Source organism: Nanorana parkeri, unplaced genomic scaffold (genome assembly GCF_000935625.1).
Source record: "Nanorana parkeri isolate BGI_ZX_2015 unplaced genomic scaffold, ASM93562v1 scaffold901, whole genome shotgun sequence".
In the NCBI taxonomy this organism is placed as follows: Eukaryota; Metazoa; Chordata; class Amphibia; order Anura; family Dicroglossidae; genus Nanorana; species Nanorana parkeri.
The window spans coordinates 580,026-597,625 of record NW_017307169.1 but is presented as its reverse complement, the minus strand read 5'-3'; the positions used below and the strand labels follow the sequence as shown (position 1 = coordinate 597,625).

General features: G+C 39.9%; 1 protein-coding gene across 1 annotated transcript in view; it reads left to right on the top strand.

The window, feature by feature from the left end:
• CUNH3orf70 (chromosome unknown C3orf70 homolog) overlaps positions 1 to 17,600 on the top strand; it is an 83,030-nt gene that overhangs the window by 11,819 nt on the left and 53,611 nt on the right. Inside the window, exon 2 of the mRNA XM_018565943.1 lies at positions 2,608 to 2,863. Within this exon, the coding sequence (XP_018421445.1) occupies positions 2,680 to 2,863 (184 nt within the window). The 5' untranslated portion in view covers positions 2,608 to 2,679. The remainder of the gene's footprint in view (positions 1 to 2,607; positions 2,864 to 17,600) is intronic.

Here is a 17,600-nt window from a genome sequence, read left to right as displayed (position 1 = left end):
AATGTATAGTTAGTCTATATATATATATATATATATATATATATATACACAGATATAAAACATCATTTTAAAAACATAGAAAGTAAAATACCTTATAATTGAGTTGTCCTAAAACCAATATATATTCCTTTTTCTGCAGGTGACTGTGCATAGCGACTGTTAAGAGTTTTTGATTGCTCTGCCCTCGTTTCATAGCAATCTAGCAATCTGTAGATAACAGCTGTGAAAACTCTGTAAAAATCAACTTTTCCTTCAGAAGTCTGAAATCCATGAAGTGTTCCAACATATAAAAATGTTACCCCTTCTTTCCTGATTGGCTGAATGTATTATTTTTTTTATTGGCAGACAGCACAGCCAATATAATTTTTTTTTTTACAGCTGCTACATAGCAGGGAGATGGTGGAGGCATAAGAAAGATGGGATAGCATAATTATTATGATTTTTTTTTTGGTCCTGAACTTAGTAAATATGTACATAAACACGATATATTCGTTTAAAAGTTTAAGTGTGATGTCCGACACTTTTATACCTTGTCTTGCCCTCCTGACTTCCCCTAACTCATTTTCTCCCCACCTCCCTCAGCTACTTGCTTACCTGAGTAGAAGTGTTGATCGAAGTTGATCATCCAGACATAAATTTTTCCAAAAAGTTATAAAAGGTTTGACTTAATATAGTATATGCAGTTTTGTAACCAGGCTGGTAAAAAAAAAGCATAGCGTTTGTCAGAAGTTGGCTTGAGCTGCCAACACTGTGCTTCTATACCAGCTTGGTTAAAAAAGAAAGAAATATATTTTTTTCAGTTCGGTAAACGCTATTTCTAATTGTAAGCACTGAGGACGTGGGCATTTTCTTACCCCTGAAATGCATTGACTGTTTAATAAAATATTTTATCCTTTTTTGAAATAAATTTGTGCCTTGACAATCAACTTCTGGTATGGTGCTTCATTTTTGGACTTTACAAAAACAGTAAATAGGAAATATGCGGCCTGCCCAGAATCCAGATAATACCAGTGCTATCCTCCTATTTTTCCTAAAGTTAAGTGCTTACCTGAGGAAGACAGTCATGCCTAGCCCTGTTGTTTACAGAGCTTGTTCGCCAATGGCAGACCTGACGCAGTGAGCATTCTGAAGGCAGCCATACATTGTGCGATTTGCATTCGGAAATACTACACACACGATCTTTCGAATGACAATCAACCAGTTGATGGTACATCACTGATTTTCGTTTTTGATATTGTGATGGACATTTTTCGATCGGCCCGGTTGGAAACTTTTTCTGTGATTAAACAAAAATCAATGAAGCGGTGGGGTTTTCGTTCGTAAAAGATCCCACCAAGAACATGGCAAATGCGCAAAAGGACATTTTTTTTCTGCCATCAAAAATTGGTTGGTTAGTATGGCTAACAAACGATTTCCGAAATTGACATTTGACTATGCTTGAAAGTTAAAGGGGTGTTTGTTAGTTTAGGTCAGCGTTTCTCAACTTTTTTTCAGTCACAACACAAACGTACAAGTATACTAATTCTCGAGGCACCCCTGTCTAAAGTATAAAAACTGTAAATGTTAAAAAACCATGTGGTCCCTCTACAATCCATACCAAACTGTTATAAGAGATGCAGGTCTGGTATGGATTTTAAGAAGGGGGCACCCCTATACAAAAACACATACAAAACAAATACAAAAGAAGTAGGATTTCCCCTTTACATGAAAGTTCCCTTAATATTACAGCCCCCCTTCACATCAGAAGCCCCCTCTTCACATCAGAGTCCACATCCTCCACATCAGGAGCCTTCTTCACATCACAGGCATGACTTTGTGTGAACATTTCAAGGCACCCCTAAGGAAGCCAGGCACCCTGGTTGAGAAGGACTGGTTTAGGTAGGGAGGGCTAAGCAGATTAGCTAAGTGTACTTTGAAAGTATACTTGCACTCCATAAGATGCTGATATCTCTAGCCCTCATGAATGTGTTGGTGCATGGAGTAGATATAATGGTAATGCATCTCCTATCCTTGAAATGTTTCAAGGATAGGTCCACCCATAAGTGATAAGGTAAAACCCCTTAAATTACACACAGCAGCTAGCCAAGCCTTTGTCACAACTGTTTATATGTAAATACATTTAGCTGCAGTAGTATGAATGCTAGTGCTTGTTCCCATGCCTATTATACCCTTTACTAGAAGTCATTAATCCAGACTTGGTTTTTGTGAAAAGCTCATTTTTGCTTGATGCCATGTTTTATTCTGTCTCTGAGCTACCTGTGTGTGAGTCACATCACTTACAAATCAAAGACACAACTCCTTACTCAGTTCAGTATCACAATGCTGACTTGCGCCTTCTTTCCTAGTAATAACATTTTAAAGCAGGAAAGTATCTTCAAAATTAATCCAGTAAGTCTCTTCTCGAGTATCGCTAGAGGGGGAGTTTGTAGTTTAACTCCTTTTTTCGACAGAATAAAAATGTGTCAGTGGCAGTTATCTGTTGGATGTGGGTTTAATATCCAATGCTAATCCATCTGTGATTTGATATCTTGTGAATCTGTAACATACAATGGTGTGATTTTTCGCATTGTTTTTGGCACATTTTACTAAAGCAGCTTTATAATTCAGTTCCAGGAACCATCTCTTCATCCTGAAAGCGGCACATCTCTCCTTGCCTGCAGACCAGGCTTCCAGGCAGAGATGACAGCCACAGCTGCCCAAAAGTGCCTGAAGAATGATAAGGTGGATGAAGCACAAGCTCTGGCCAGGAGCTGTGCCGGAAGACCAGATTTCAAGCCTTGTGACGGACTATCCATCTGTGCCACCCACAGTCACGGCAAGTGCTTCAGACTCCACTGGTGCTGTCACTTGGGCTGGTGCCACTGTAAGTTAATATCACTGTATTCCATTATTTCTACTATTACTTCAAAGCTATGGTATTTAAAATAGACTCTATAAGATATGGGATGTGGCATATTGAAATTCAGTTTTGTGAGCTAACATAAACCTTGGTTGCTCTAGTATCTACTGTTAACAATGAGATTTCGTAAAGATGCATGAATAAGTGTTTTTATTGAAAATTATTTAGTGCAAATCTGATTCATGTAAGTGATGTGTTTTTTAAGGCAATTTACCTGACTTTTGGAAGAAATGTATCCTTGTACTATGCACATTTCAGCATCCCTTATGGCCAAAATCCTCGGATCATATACACCCCGTAGCCATGGATGCACATCCATCTTGTGTGGCCCTACCACTGATCCTCCTTGCCAATGCCATTGTCAGCCATACATGCGTGAAGCTTTGCTTGCAAGTATTGATAGGTCTCGACATACCAGGCGGCCTGTAGTTCTCGCAGGGAGTATGCTGAATGGAGTGACAACATTGCTTCTGCATGAAAACACTGTAAGTGAGCTTTGTCGCCCTATGCCAGGAACTGCCTATGGATTACTGGAGCGTGACCTAACCTATACTGTTTATTTAATTATTGACTTTGGGTTTAAATACGCTTTTTCATGGTCAGTGTATAGCTATATACACTCCATATGTTGAAGTAAAAATAACCCCTTTTTACATTTAGGACACACCTGCCAAACTGTAACTTTCTACAACTACTATACTGTAACTTTCTACAACTACTATAGAGTGAGTTCCCCCCCCATTACATAAGCCAGCCCCCTCCAATCCAAACTCTTTCATGTGGATGATTTTTTTTCCCCAGAAGTGTTGGGTGAAGCTTATTTTAAGTTGGTTTTCCATGCCTACAACGGAGCCTAACTATACCCAGGAGTACACTTGCTATCGGGCTATATCTATCTCAGAGCCAATGCTCTGTAGTGCTGCACATAATTTAAACCCTTCCTCTTATTTCTCCTCAGACAAAAGTTAAGATTTGACTCCATCACAGATAGATCTTCCATGAAGCTGAAAAATATCACCCCTGTGGAGAAGCTTGTACCTATCCCATAGGAAAGCCCTATTTAGCTTGATTCTCACCCAGTCATTGCAGGCAATAATCAGATCAGATTGAAAATGGGTCTTGTAAGACCATCCTTACATGTAATAGTCGTGTATACAACAAAACTACTCAGTAGTAACTAATCAGTAGACATATACTGCACCTAACTTTAATAAGAGTATGAAACAAGTTGGTTCTTCCATCCATAATTGTAACCTGAAGATTAGTTTTCACTATTATGGCATTTAGGTTCCAGCCATGATTCTGCTGTTGCTGAGTTTCTGTTACTATAGGGGTTAATGACTTCTTGTTTCACACATGTCTGAGCTGTAGAGAATCCGAGTGAACTAAACCAGGCACCCCACAGCTCACGCTTAGTTGCTAACATGTGTGCAAGATTAAAAAGGCAATACAAGATATTTTTCTGCCTTGGCAGATACTGTAAACTGAAAAATAGTTTGATTATTAGCAAAAATAAAAAAAATTCTCACTGTGTGTAGGCTATCTCGTCTAATTGTTAGAGTTTACCCACGCTCGAAGAAATGCATAGTAGTCCTGGTGACAAAGAAAAATCATTAGATACCATGGCTTTTTCTTAAACTAAAAACCACTATGACATTTTTGCTGCTTGTAATAATTCATCTCTATTGTGATTGCAGATGTATTAGGAAACACTGCATCTAACTGGTGTAAAATGCTCCCAATTATTAATTTGTAATGAAACTGTAATAGTGATCTCTCAAAGTCTCTTCCATTGTGGCTTCAGTCCATGACTGTCTCCTGAAGCATGTCTACAGTCTCCAACAACTCCTATGACATCAAGGGCTACACTTGAGACCCCCCCCCCCCCCCATAACAAGTCATTTCACCACCAGTGTAGTGATGGCGTGGAGTCAGTGTTTGGGTATTCTATCAGCTGCGTGCACCTGCTGTCAAAATACAATAGCTCAGCAGGGGAGATTCCCCCATCCAAGCTGCTTAGCGTGGATGGGGGAATGGAGCATTTTTTCTTTTCCATCAGTCCACTCGACCCAGTCCAAGCATGGTTGTCTGCAGAACAATCTTTTGTACAAACGACCATTTGGTGGTTGGACCGTAGATGCAGATTACCATATGTAGATTACCATATGTAAACTGTTGATATCCACTCCCTGTTAATGAGAACACATTTTGATGTTCATGTTAAGAAAAAGTGAGTTATTTAATGAAAATGTTTGCTACTTGGGAAACTGAAATTGTGTTAATAGTGGTAATAGTTTGTTATCTTGGCATAAAGTGTATGCGAAACCCTGAGAATGACTAAGAGTTGTCAATATGCCACTTGACTCCAATATTTAATTGCAATGATCAAGCAAAGTTTGGGTCATGTGGGACTTCCTTAAAGGTTGATAACAGGTGCTCCCAACTGTTGGTAGTGCTCATTACCACATCTATACCTGGAGGCTGATTGTGTGTATGTTAGCTTCAGTTTTCCAAGAGTATTCAAATTGTACAAGAATTTGCTTTTCACATGATTGTATAATTGAAGTAAATATTCACATAATTTTATAGTGTGAAGATTCTCCACCAGTAATTTAGCCTCAGTATTTCACCATGCAAACACCCAAAGGCAAGTCAGAAAGAGGACTGTGGCATAGTGCAGCTCTGTAGAATAGGGAGACATCTAAATGACTTTAAGGGTCCATTCACACCAGCAGCCGTGCCACGCCGTGTACACGGCACAGTGATGTTGCGTTGATAGCGATGCATCATTCTGTTTCCTTATTTTTGTTAGAACTTTATTTAAATGTCACAAGTGACATTACATTAAGTGCTATGGGCACAGTATGGTACAATGCGATAGTAGTGCACGCTGTACTTTTTTTCAGTGCACACCACCGCAACGCTGTAGTGTGAACTGAACCCACCCGAAACAAGGCAAATTGCTTTGTCTTGCTTTGAGGCTGCGCTGAAAAAAACACCCAGAGCAGCCCTAACACATTGGTAACACCTCTGGCCAACAGTGCAGTTTACATAAGCAGAGTGAATTTTGTTACTCATACAATACGTAGGTTAACATCTCAGCAGTGGTAAACATTTACAAGCATTGGAAGACTTGACACTGTTCACAGAATAATTCTACATTTCCCTCTTCTCTATAGGAAAAGGATCAGTCCCTTCCCCAGGCATTTTCCTTTATTTTCACATGAGCTAATCAAAGGCCTGATATAACATATTTATGCATTAGAATAAGAGATCTTGGAAACCATTCCATTCCTTACTGGCCTACATTTTCTAGCGGTGGCAGATTGGCAGTTGACATAGAGGAAACACAGTAAGGGGTCTATTTATAAACAATTCCTAGAGCCATTCGCCCAGTGAATCTCTACAAATGTTAATTGTGTGCGAATGCATGCACAAAACACACGTTCTTAGTGTATTTATTATTTTTTATATTATGTCAGATCCAATCAGATGCAGTCGGTGTTCGGGTATTCAGACAGCCGCAAGTCAGTTGAAGGAAACCTGTAGGCCGCTATTGCTTTCAACTGAAAATTCTGTTTCTCTGACTGTGTCTCTGACTCCCAAAAGTTTTGTAATACTGATTAAGAACAAGCATTCAGCAAGTGAATTCAGAACTCCTGATCTGTATTCTTGTTGAGGGTCAGTGACATAAGAAGCATTAAAGCCTTTGGATCAACATGCCAATCAGACAATTCACATTTTCGAAAGGGTCACGATTGGCAGCCTTCACAATACGCACATTGACAATACGCACATTAACACCCAAATGAACTGCTCAACATGCAGATGGCCCGCCTTAACAAAATGCATTGCAACATATGAAATAACGCATGTTAATATGTGCGAATTAACACAATGCACTGAACATATGTAAAGACTAAGTCTTCATTCACACCATGTGCACTTAGATGTTTTATATGCACTTAAAAAACTTTTGTAAATGCATATATATATATATATATGTGTATATGCATCTAATGAGTTCCAAACCTTGCGTCTAGATGCTTTTATCTGTGGTCAATTTATCTGTGTTTTCAAAAAATAGAAGTCAGGGGCATCTAGGAACTGATTTGAACTTCTAACACAACAAAACACATGTAAACATGCATCATTTAAAGCATCTGGAAGCATAAACATAGCATCTAACCTGACAGATTTGCCTCTGCCGATAGCGGACAAAAAAGCAAGTGGAAAGTGTGAATGAAGCCCAAGAGTCTAAATAAGGCTTTGCTATACCAAAATGAGTGCAGTGGAGGCCCTTAGATATTTTGTAGTGATCAGGCATCCCACGCTACATATGGCTGCTTAGTGCTGACTGACAGGCTTGCCATATGTGTCTAGTTCTCGGAACAGCTAGAGAACTCCGGGAACGTTCCCAGGATCGATGCAGCAGATTTTGGCAGAACTGTTCTTTAGGAAGGCGAAGGGGTTAAATTAGGACAGTGTGCACAGCCAGAATTACAGAGCTGAAGGCGTAAATGTGGATAGTAGTTTTCCGTTAACTAAAGGGCTTGGAAAACTGGCATATAAACAAAAGCAGAGCATGCAAGTCTTACATTTACAAATAACACAGTTCTATTTTTTTTTTGTTTTAACAGAATTGGAAGTATTTCATGAATTTTTCTTATTTGTTCAGTAACTATTTAGTATTTACAAACTGTTATTCTTGTTGTGAACCCCTTTAAGTGGAGGTTGGATAATGCTAACCCCAGACATTACATACCATTTGTAGCTGCAGTGATGACAGAAAATACCTGCATAACCTGATGGGTTACACATACACTGAGTGGCCAGATTATTATGACCACCTGACGTTTTTAGGCGAATTAGTTATAATTAGCTATAATTTCGCGCTGAAGTTGCTAGAGGGCCAGACCATTATAAATAGGGAAGCAGGTTGTTTACCACGACAGTAGAAGTGATTTTTTTCTGAAGATATGGGTAAACAATGCGATTTAACAGCCTTTGAACATGGGATGTTGGCGCTCGGAGCCATGGAGCGAGTATCAGCAAAACAGCAGAATTCATTAATTGTTCAAGAGCAGCTGTTGTTAAAGTGTTTAAAGACTGGACTGTCAGCCGAAAATCTGGGTCTGAACGTGCAAATTGTGGCCGTCAGCGACTAGTCAATGTTAGGGCAGAACGGAGAGTGGCAAGACTGGTACAAGACAACAGAAGGGCAACAGTGCAGTGTCAGATTCCTCACATCACCTTTCAACATCTCGTGGAGTCACGAGGCGGCCCAACGAAGTCATCTCGTGGAGTCATCTCGTGGTCCAACGAAGTACTGATGGGGTGGTCATAATAATCTGGCCACTCAGTTTATATGGGCAATCAATTGTATCTAATAACATCATATTCCATAAAAAGATCATAAACCTAAAACTGAAGTTGTTGTTGACAACAGCCAATAATGTTTCCTCTTTCATCCTATGGAAAGGTTAAAAAGAACTCTGGTTGCTGTGGGCGACAACTCCAACCTTGTGCTCATTTTCACGTCTCTAGTTTTCATGAAGCTGCACCATAGTAGTTTTGTAGCAAACGTGTTGCATATCTATGTGCCTTTTGGGGACAGGAGAGGTCTCGATTAACCACTTTCTATATTTTTACTGGCATTGTGTAGACCTCCTAATATAACCCCTTCAGTATTCGCTGGGTGGGCTACTACTACAAATTCTTCTAAACCAGACACCTGGAATTTATGTATACCCATTATTAGTCAGCGTGAGATGTTTTGTATCTGTGCTTACTCCTATCATAGACAATTGTGACATGGTAAGAACAAGGAGTAGCCACACACTACACCTCATTTTTTAAAGCCGAACTCCGGGCACAAACATTTTCATCTTAATATATTCCTCACTGGCCACAAAACCTATAAATCCACTTTGTGTGCACCAAAAGCCTTTGGTGTACACAACTACAAAAGGGGGTGGATACAAGACCACTGTTCTTGCATTAGTAGAGAACTGGAAAAAATACACAAAGCACACCAAGTGAAACATGCCATTCGCCCTTTGAATCTCTGTGAACATTCATGTTCTCTGTGCAAATAGAGGAAAAAATGAACATTCTTAGTATATTTTCTTTTCAGGTCAAATGTAATGTAATACCACATTATGACCACTAATGGAGCATAGGAAATGAATACTTATTTTCTTTGCTCCCCAGCTCCATCTAGTGGCCATAATGCTGTATTACATAACATTACATTCAACCTGAAAAATAATATACTGTATATAAGCATGTTTGGTTTACCTGTATTCCCACAGAACAAACATTCACAAAGATTGACAGGGCAAATGGCTCTGCCAATTTGTTTATAAATAGACTCCTTAGTGTTGAAGAAGACATCCACTGCATCATTTCTGAGCTCCTGTCTGCGCTGGCAGTTATAATGCAAGTTATTCAGAGTGCTGAATAAACACAGAAAATGCCCACAAGGTGTTTCCTTGGTGTTGTATGTGATATTCACAGCTCCTTGCTTTGCCTGACCCAAGCTTTGCTTGGCTGTCAACCCCCCCCCAAAAAAATATTAAAATGATTGTTTAAGTGTTATAGGGTTTGGTAAGCTTTAATTTGTGTGGGTTTTTTTTTTTCTTTTTTTGTAAGATGGTGATATTCCTATGTGTCTTTAAAATGTTTGTGGATAAAAATTCAAGCAGTGATGGAAAAATTAGGAGGTCCTAATAAGTGCTATACTGTATATAGTGTATAGATATCAGCACCTCTTTCCAGGTTCTGGAGAGTAAGTATGCAAACCTAGAAGGCCTCAATTCTTCTGCTAAATGTGAAACTGGCTCCTGTCAACGGAAATACTTTAATGTTGGCTTATTTCCCCAATCTTCCATCTTCTCGTAGAGCTAATGTCATAGATGGGAGGATGCCAGGAAATTCCAGCACTGACATAAAATCTTTAGCTGAGACAAATGGTTTATATTAGACTGTCCCAAAATCCAATCATTTGCGGCTTTTAAATGCAGCTTGTTATAATATCTTGTTTGTCTAATGAACCTACTGGAACAAAAGCTCAATATATGTTATTTAACTATTTGCAAGCTCATTGGTAGGAGATAGGACAGTGAATGACTATTGCAACTATTATAACATTTATACATACTGTTAACTATCCCATGCAAATAATAAAATTACTTAGTGAAAATCTAATCCAATCTGAGCAGGAAATAAAATCTGCTACAGTCAGAATGTCAGTTTTTAAAAGTCATCTCCACCCAGAACAGATCGAAACAGATATTTTAGTCTTATGTGTACTAAGGTGGGTTAAATTACCCTTTAGTTTCCCATAGCTATGAGAGACTCCAGTGGTGGCATTCTCCATTAACAGCACATAGAGCCACACTAGGGGCACAGGGGTACCATTGGAGCATTCAGAACATTAATTTCAAAGCTTCAAATATAGTGTATTATGTCACTTATGTCATTTTTGAGAGAGGCCTGGAAACTAACTCCCTCACTTCCCACTGAAAAGTTTCCCATAGCTATGAGAAACTCCAGTGGTGGCATTCTCCATTAACAGTCTGTACTCCTCTCCCCCACAAGGCCTTACAAGGTTTTACTCTTCTGTAATATGGAGATGTCATTTCCATATGTCTGTGAAGGTTCTCATTTATCCAGGTCATGGTATATCTGTAAAAAAATAAGTCAAGGCAATTGGACTTGCTGTGTTTTTCTTGAAGATGTTTCACTGGACATCCGACCAGCTTTCTCAATTCAGGAAACGCTGGTCGGAGAACAACAGTGGTACTCTTGGAGATATGGAGGAGCACAGGGGTTACACCTGGAGATATAAAGGAGCACAGGGGTTACACTTGGAGATATAGAGGAGCACAGGGGTTACACTTGGAAAATTGGAGGAGCACAAGGTTACATTTGGAGATGTAGAGGAGCACAGGGGTACACTTGAAGATACAGAGAAGGACAAGGGTACACTTGGAGATCTGGAGGCACACAGAAGTTAATTTGGAGATATGGGGGCACATAGAGCCACACTAGGGGCACAGGGGTACCCTTGGAGCATTCAGAACATTAATTTCAAAGCTTCAAATATAGTGTATTATGTCATTTTTGAGAGAGGCTTGGAAACTAACTCCCTCACTTCCCACTGACTTACATTATATACTAGGTTTCATTTTACATCTGTTCCTATTTGCAACCATTGCTTCTGGAACCTAACCCTGGCGTAAATTGAGGGCTACCTTTATAATGTTGATAACTGAAATGTTCTCTGTAAACTACCATTATATTATCACCCACCACCAATTATGCTTTCACTGTATTATGCAGCTTCTTCTTTTTATATAGATTCTGTACAAGTTGCACCTTGTACAGAAGGCAAGGTAATTCTATATACATACAAGAACAGCTTGACTTTTCTAACTGATTAACTCATTCTCATGTAAATGTATTTGTCTTTTGGAAAATATTCCAGTTCTGTGAAAAGGCTGCAAATGTAAAGAGGTCTCGATTTCCTATCAGTTTGAACAGTATGGTTTATTAAATGATTGCGAAGGAAAATAAAATACACCAAGGCTTTTAAAGCATTTTATGGGACTTGGCAAAATACAAGGAAGGTTCTCTTTTAGTGTGCGTGCTGAAAAAGCTCATGAATTAAATACCAGGGTTATAAAATGTTTATGTCAGGGTATTTCATAACATCCTGTCAAGTGATTGCAGCTTTATTTCCTTGTGGCCTATAGTAAAAGGAAAAGCCTTGAAAAAAAATTCACATGGTAAAGGGGAGGACAAGGAGAAACGCGAAAGAATAAGCCAATTCTTTACAGGGAAATATGAAAAACGCAGTGCTTTGTATCCATACAATGGACTATGAAATGTTGCTCGTAGCAGACATATTTATGTTTTCTTTTTGCTCCGGTTATATTAGGTTTGTACAACTTGTGAAAAGGGGCCCCACAATTGAAATTCAAGGACCTCAGCCTATGAAATATTACAAATTTATTGTTGGGTTTTCTTTCTTTATTTCACACTAAAAGTCATTATTTCACTTAGAAATGGCAAAGCAGGTGGACTCCCAAAAATTTCACTTACACACACTTAGAACTGCAACACAATAAGGATTAGGGTCTTCGATTATTGCTCAGTTTACATATTACAGTCTCAACGTACACATTCCTTTTAGATCTATTAACAACTATGTAGTGGAAGAGCCTGCGTGACTAGATACAAATTGATTGAATAGTTGATGTAGGCCCAAGATTTGATGCATGGGTGGCTCTGCCTGCACCACCCAGCAGTGTCGTGCGGTACCTTCCGTGCTGGGTGATGCATTCCCCCTGCCAGCCGACACCCCGCCCCCAGCCGGGTCACCAAGCTAAGTGAGGAGGAGGATGGGAGGAGACAGGGAGGAGCCTCCTCTCACTCACTAGCTAGTCACTGGCGAGGCATCAAGATCGATGTCCTCAATGTTTTTTTTTTTTCATTTTTTTTGATTGGACAGCTTGGACCAATGGCACTTTGCCATTGGTGCAAACCATCCACAGAGCTCAAACCTCTAACACAGAGTAGAGGCTGTTACAGCTCTTGCCTCACCATGTTAGGTTACACAAGCAGTGGGGAAGCCCGTTGCTGTGTAACTTAGCTGTCAAAAGCTGGATGCATCACCGCCTGTAATTAACAGGCAGCGCTCCATCCATGACAGGTTACACAGCGGGGAAGGGGGGGATTTCCTTACTGTGTAACCTTATAGAAGCCGCTCTGAATGGGGAAAAAGCTGTCAGCTTCAGACTTGAAGCTGACAGCTTTTGACTCCATAATATAGGTGAGTCTCTGCCTCACCCGACCGCACGTCCCTGCCACCCAGCTCGGCAAAAGTCAATTTTTCAGTTGACTTTTGTTGAAGGAGCCGTGGAAGAGGTAGAAAATTGTCAGCTGAAGAGTGACTGCAGACAATTAGTTGCAAGGAAGTCAGCAGTGGAAATTACCGCAGGGCTGAACAAGAAAAATCTTAAGGTGTATGGCCAGGTTAAATCCAAAGGAGATTGTACAGTGGGACTGTAATGTGTGTTGTGAGAAAAGGAATATAAGTAATGGTCATAACGCATTATAAATGCATCGCAATGCACCCCAGGGCCCATACTGGCATATTAGCAAGCACTACAGGGCACACATAGGTGTGAATGTGACCTAAATATGGGTTCGACCCCTCTTTCTTACAACCAGATTAGGTGCAAGGTATAGAAAAAAATACAAGAAAAAAAAGTATGCAAGAATTTTTTTTTTTTTGGAGTGGTGGACCCCCCTCCTTTCTCCTACAAGTGCCCAGTGGAAGATATACCCTTGCTTTGTTTGATCCATCTGCATCTTTTTTACGACATGTGTTTTACATACTAATAGGGCTTTTACTTTCTCTGTTTGTGGCGTTCTAAATAAAGGATTTTGTAGCGCTCTTAAAAGGTCAGCAACAATTACGGTCTGAAACATTCAAGCAGTTTTCTAATTATGAGGCACTAGATCTTGGTAAAAAAAGATGTATTACCCATTTACTCGTTTAAAATGCTATAGCCTTTTTTATTATAGGTATTTATAGACAAGCATAAGATAATGGCATACACTGGAATGCCTTTTGGATGGCATTTACACTGCCTTCCTTCTCCTTGTAATTTAGGGCTCACTTTATCAATGAACCGTGTTTTCAGTCAGTTGCCATAGTTTTCTTTTAGAAATATTTTCACACGCAATGTCATATTTTATTTTTCCAAATGCCTTAGAAATTACAATGGTTATGAAGATGTTATTTTTTTTTATATAGTTAATATGTTTTTAAACTTTTGTTTTTTGTTCCCTTTTTACTATATACAGTATATACTGTATATGTGTATAGTCTTTTTTTTGTTTGTGTGTTTAAATTTCAGCTTCAGCTACTGAACTCAATAAAAAACATATTACTATACAATATTTAATGTTTACCTGATTGAAAGAGAGGTATAAATCCTCTACTCTTATGCTGGGCACACACCTTACAACCATCGCAAGACCGATGGTTGTACAGTAATTAAAAAAAACGTACGATCTGCCTATCTTGGACAGGCAGATCGTACTTGCGATGGTCGCAAGCCGCGCCCCCCTGGGGGGCGGGCTTCCGATGACCGCAATGCCGAATAGGCAGTGTGCGCTTGTGCACACCGGCCCGTCCGGCTTTTATCTTACGAACATGTTACACACCAGCCGAACATCGTACGATGCTCGGCGGGTTTTCGAACATGTTATCGTACGATTATCGTAAGGTGTGTGGGCACCCTTAGCTCCACATTTTAACTAGTAGCCAGAGCTATTTATTAGTCTCAGCTGTCCACAGGCCTCTATACATGCAAGCTAAGTTATGCTCATGACTCTCTCCCTCGCTTTTTCTGCTGTGAGATTCTACTGCTCAGTGAAAAGATTGACTGTTAGGCATCACTTGTACCTTTTTTTAAGTGCTGTTGTTTGTTTGTTTTTAGGAAATCCATTAGGAGCACCCTGCAAATCAGGAATTAAACTCGTTTGTTTTGTTTCCTTCATGCAATAGACTTGCTGTACAAAGCCTTTCTGTATTAAAAATATGTTTGTTTGCTGCCTTGTTGAATATGAAGACAAACCTACTTAAACTGTTCCTGGGTGCCCCTGTCCCTGCATTGTTTACTGCTGCTGGCACCAGTTAAGCCTGTCCTTGTTTCAGTACATACTTTTTTTTTACATATGCTTTCAAGTTTTATTTACAGCATATGAAGAAAACATGTTCATTAAATCTCTGCAACCCATGTACATTTTTCCATGTTTTATCCCTTTGAGCACACTGCAAGTACAGAAAAATAAGTGTTGATGTAACAGAAATATAGTGTGCTACCTTTTGTACATTTTTTGTACCAGGGATGCACCAATACCGTTTTTTCGGTATCAAGTAAGAGTACCAATAGTTATCTTTCAGTACTCGCCGACACCGAGTACCGATACTGGTACTTCCGCTAGCCTGGAGCCAGCTTCCTGACCAATCAGGATGCTGGGTGGCGTGTCATTACCCGCCACCCGGCTGCTTAATTGCCCAGGAAGGTGGCTCCATGCTGTTTGGCCGGCTTCATGCTGATAGCCGGGAAGCTGGCTTCCCAACCAATTAGCATGGAGTCATCTTCCTGGCCAATCAGGAAACTGGGAGGCAGGGCTTTTTAGTTGGCTGGGAAGCCGGCTCCATGCTGTTTGGCCGGCTCCATGCTGATTGGCTGGGAAGCCGGTTCCCGGCCAAACAGCATGGAGCCGGCTTCCTGAACAATCAGTAAGCCGGGTGGCGAGTCATTACATGGCTCATGTTCCCTCGTGGCACTGCCGGTCAGAGAAAATCTCCCTCTGACTTGAAGATCCAGTTTTGAGGGTAAGTATCAAAGCATTTGGGCCAGTACACTCCCACATACTCGGTATCGGCACTGATAGTAGTATTGGTATTGTCGCATCCCTACTTTGTACTTATTGAACATATAACAAAACACTTTCAGTGATATATTTAAGGAGGAAATAATTTTATTGTTAGGGTTTACACGCACTTTAATGCAACTTAAATGTCTAAAGCTTTTGATAATCCCACATAAAAATGTAAATCTTATGAGAGCTTTTTGTGTGCAGTGGTAAAATGCTGCAGGTAATATTTAGAACCATAGCTGTATGAGACTTTGTCTGGTCAAGGACAGACAGGGTTATCAAGAATACTGTAAAGAGCCTTCAAAGATCCTTATTCATACATAAGCAAGTAATTCATATGTCTGCTGTACAGGCATATCAGATATCCAGAACAGTGATCAAAGATTTATGCATTAGCATGCCTCTACCAGGACTTCTATTCTCCGTTCCTGTGTTCTTTTTTTAGATAGGAATATTTTTTGTATATCCTATCTACTTCCTGAAGGGCTGTAAGGTGAGAGATTATTTCCCATTTTTTGGAAAGCCAGCCATGTACAGGGGATGTGGTAGAATGATGGAGCGCTTAAAGAAAAACTCTGGGCAAAATGTTTCTTTACTGGGGATTGTGTTCATCTAGTGTGTAAAATAAAAAAAGTTATACTCCTTTGAACCTCAGAGCCGAATGGCTCATAAACCGGTCTTCCAGCGCCTCTCTCTCTCTCCGCTCCAGCAGTCTAAGGATCCTTGAGTCATCAAGTCTGTGTATAGGCTGTGGGGGTCACTGAGGGACAGTTCATCGCTGCAACAGAGCTGGAGGGAGCAGTAGAGGAGCCAGTCAGTTCCGAGATTTGGGTATAAATTCTATTTTACACCCTAGAAGAAAGCAAGCACTTAACCCTGGAGGTGCAGGGTTAACTCCACTGCAAAGATTAAGAATCAATTTTCCTGGAGCTCTTCTTTAAGCATTCACAATTTAGGACATATCGTAGGAAGTTCCTATAGGCTATAAACTGCTGTATACACAGCAGTCACAAGAGACCATGTCATCCTTAGATCCTGTCTGATTTTCCCAAATAGTTCTTCATGTCTGCAAGGATCAGTGTATTTCCCATAGACTTCCAGGCTGACAAGATGCAGAGATCATCAACTCTCTCAGAAACATGCACGTTACAATCTCGAAAAGCAATTGCATGCATTGGAATACAATATTACTTCCTATATGGGTAGGGTTTTAAAGTTGGACATACATGACATCCTGACATTACATTAGAAATTTAATGAGAAATGTTCCATATAATTCATCTACAATAGTTTTTTTTAATATTGGACAAGATCTTATAGCTTAGCCAGCCACTGGCATGACTAATTATATCACTTATCATATTCCCTATCATATGATTTTGTATGAGCAGATGATTAAATGGTCATCTGCATGAAGTTTAGCAGCGAAGTCTAGCACTGCACACAAGAGTTTGGCTTTTTTCTGGCACAATGTTGCCCAACCTCAGAGTCCCACTGAAAGAAAACGGATTTTTAATGTTGGGCTGAGTCATGCCAGAAAAGTCAAGCAGCACTGAGTGGAGTGGTAAACAATTGCATTTATTTTTATCTTAGCTTCTCAGTGTTAGTACAAAGCACTTCCAGTTCGGCAGTCACTTGGCAAACTTCAAAAGACGTTTAACCCTTTCTTGACCAGCGGTCATTGATGCCTAGATGGCCAGGCTATATTTAGCAGTGTCGTTATGTATAGGTTACCTTGACAATATGACAATAACTTCCTGGCTAATCTAAATGCCTTAATATTTGTTATATATGTTTAAGGTTTATAAGGATTTTATTTGGTATGTTTTTAATAAAAACTCTGTTCTTGTTTTTTTGTTAGATTATACACTGGCAAAATGGTAAACCTTTTACTGGACAATTACAGTATAAAACAGATGGCACAGCAGCCTAAAGGTGACAAATGTTCATATGTAGGCTGAAAGCTTTTATATTTTTAATGAAGCCTCCAGCCAGCGAGTGATCACTATGTCAGAGATATCACAGTGATCATATCACAGTGATCACATGATAGGGAACCACTCTGGTTCACAATTGTCAGTGGGGACCCCAGGTGTCAGGGAGTTTGGAGCATGGTTTGAGAGCCAGCATCTGCGTAAAGTGTCTGTTGCTGGCGCTCAAAGGAGAACATTAAAAAGCTTCTCCTTTGAGAAGGGTGATGTTTCTTACATTGGCTCAACCCAATAGACTTCCCAGC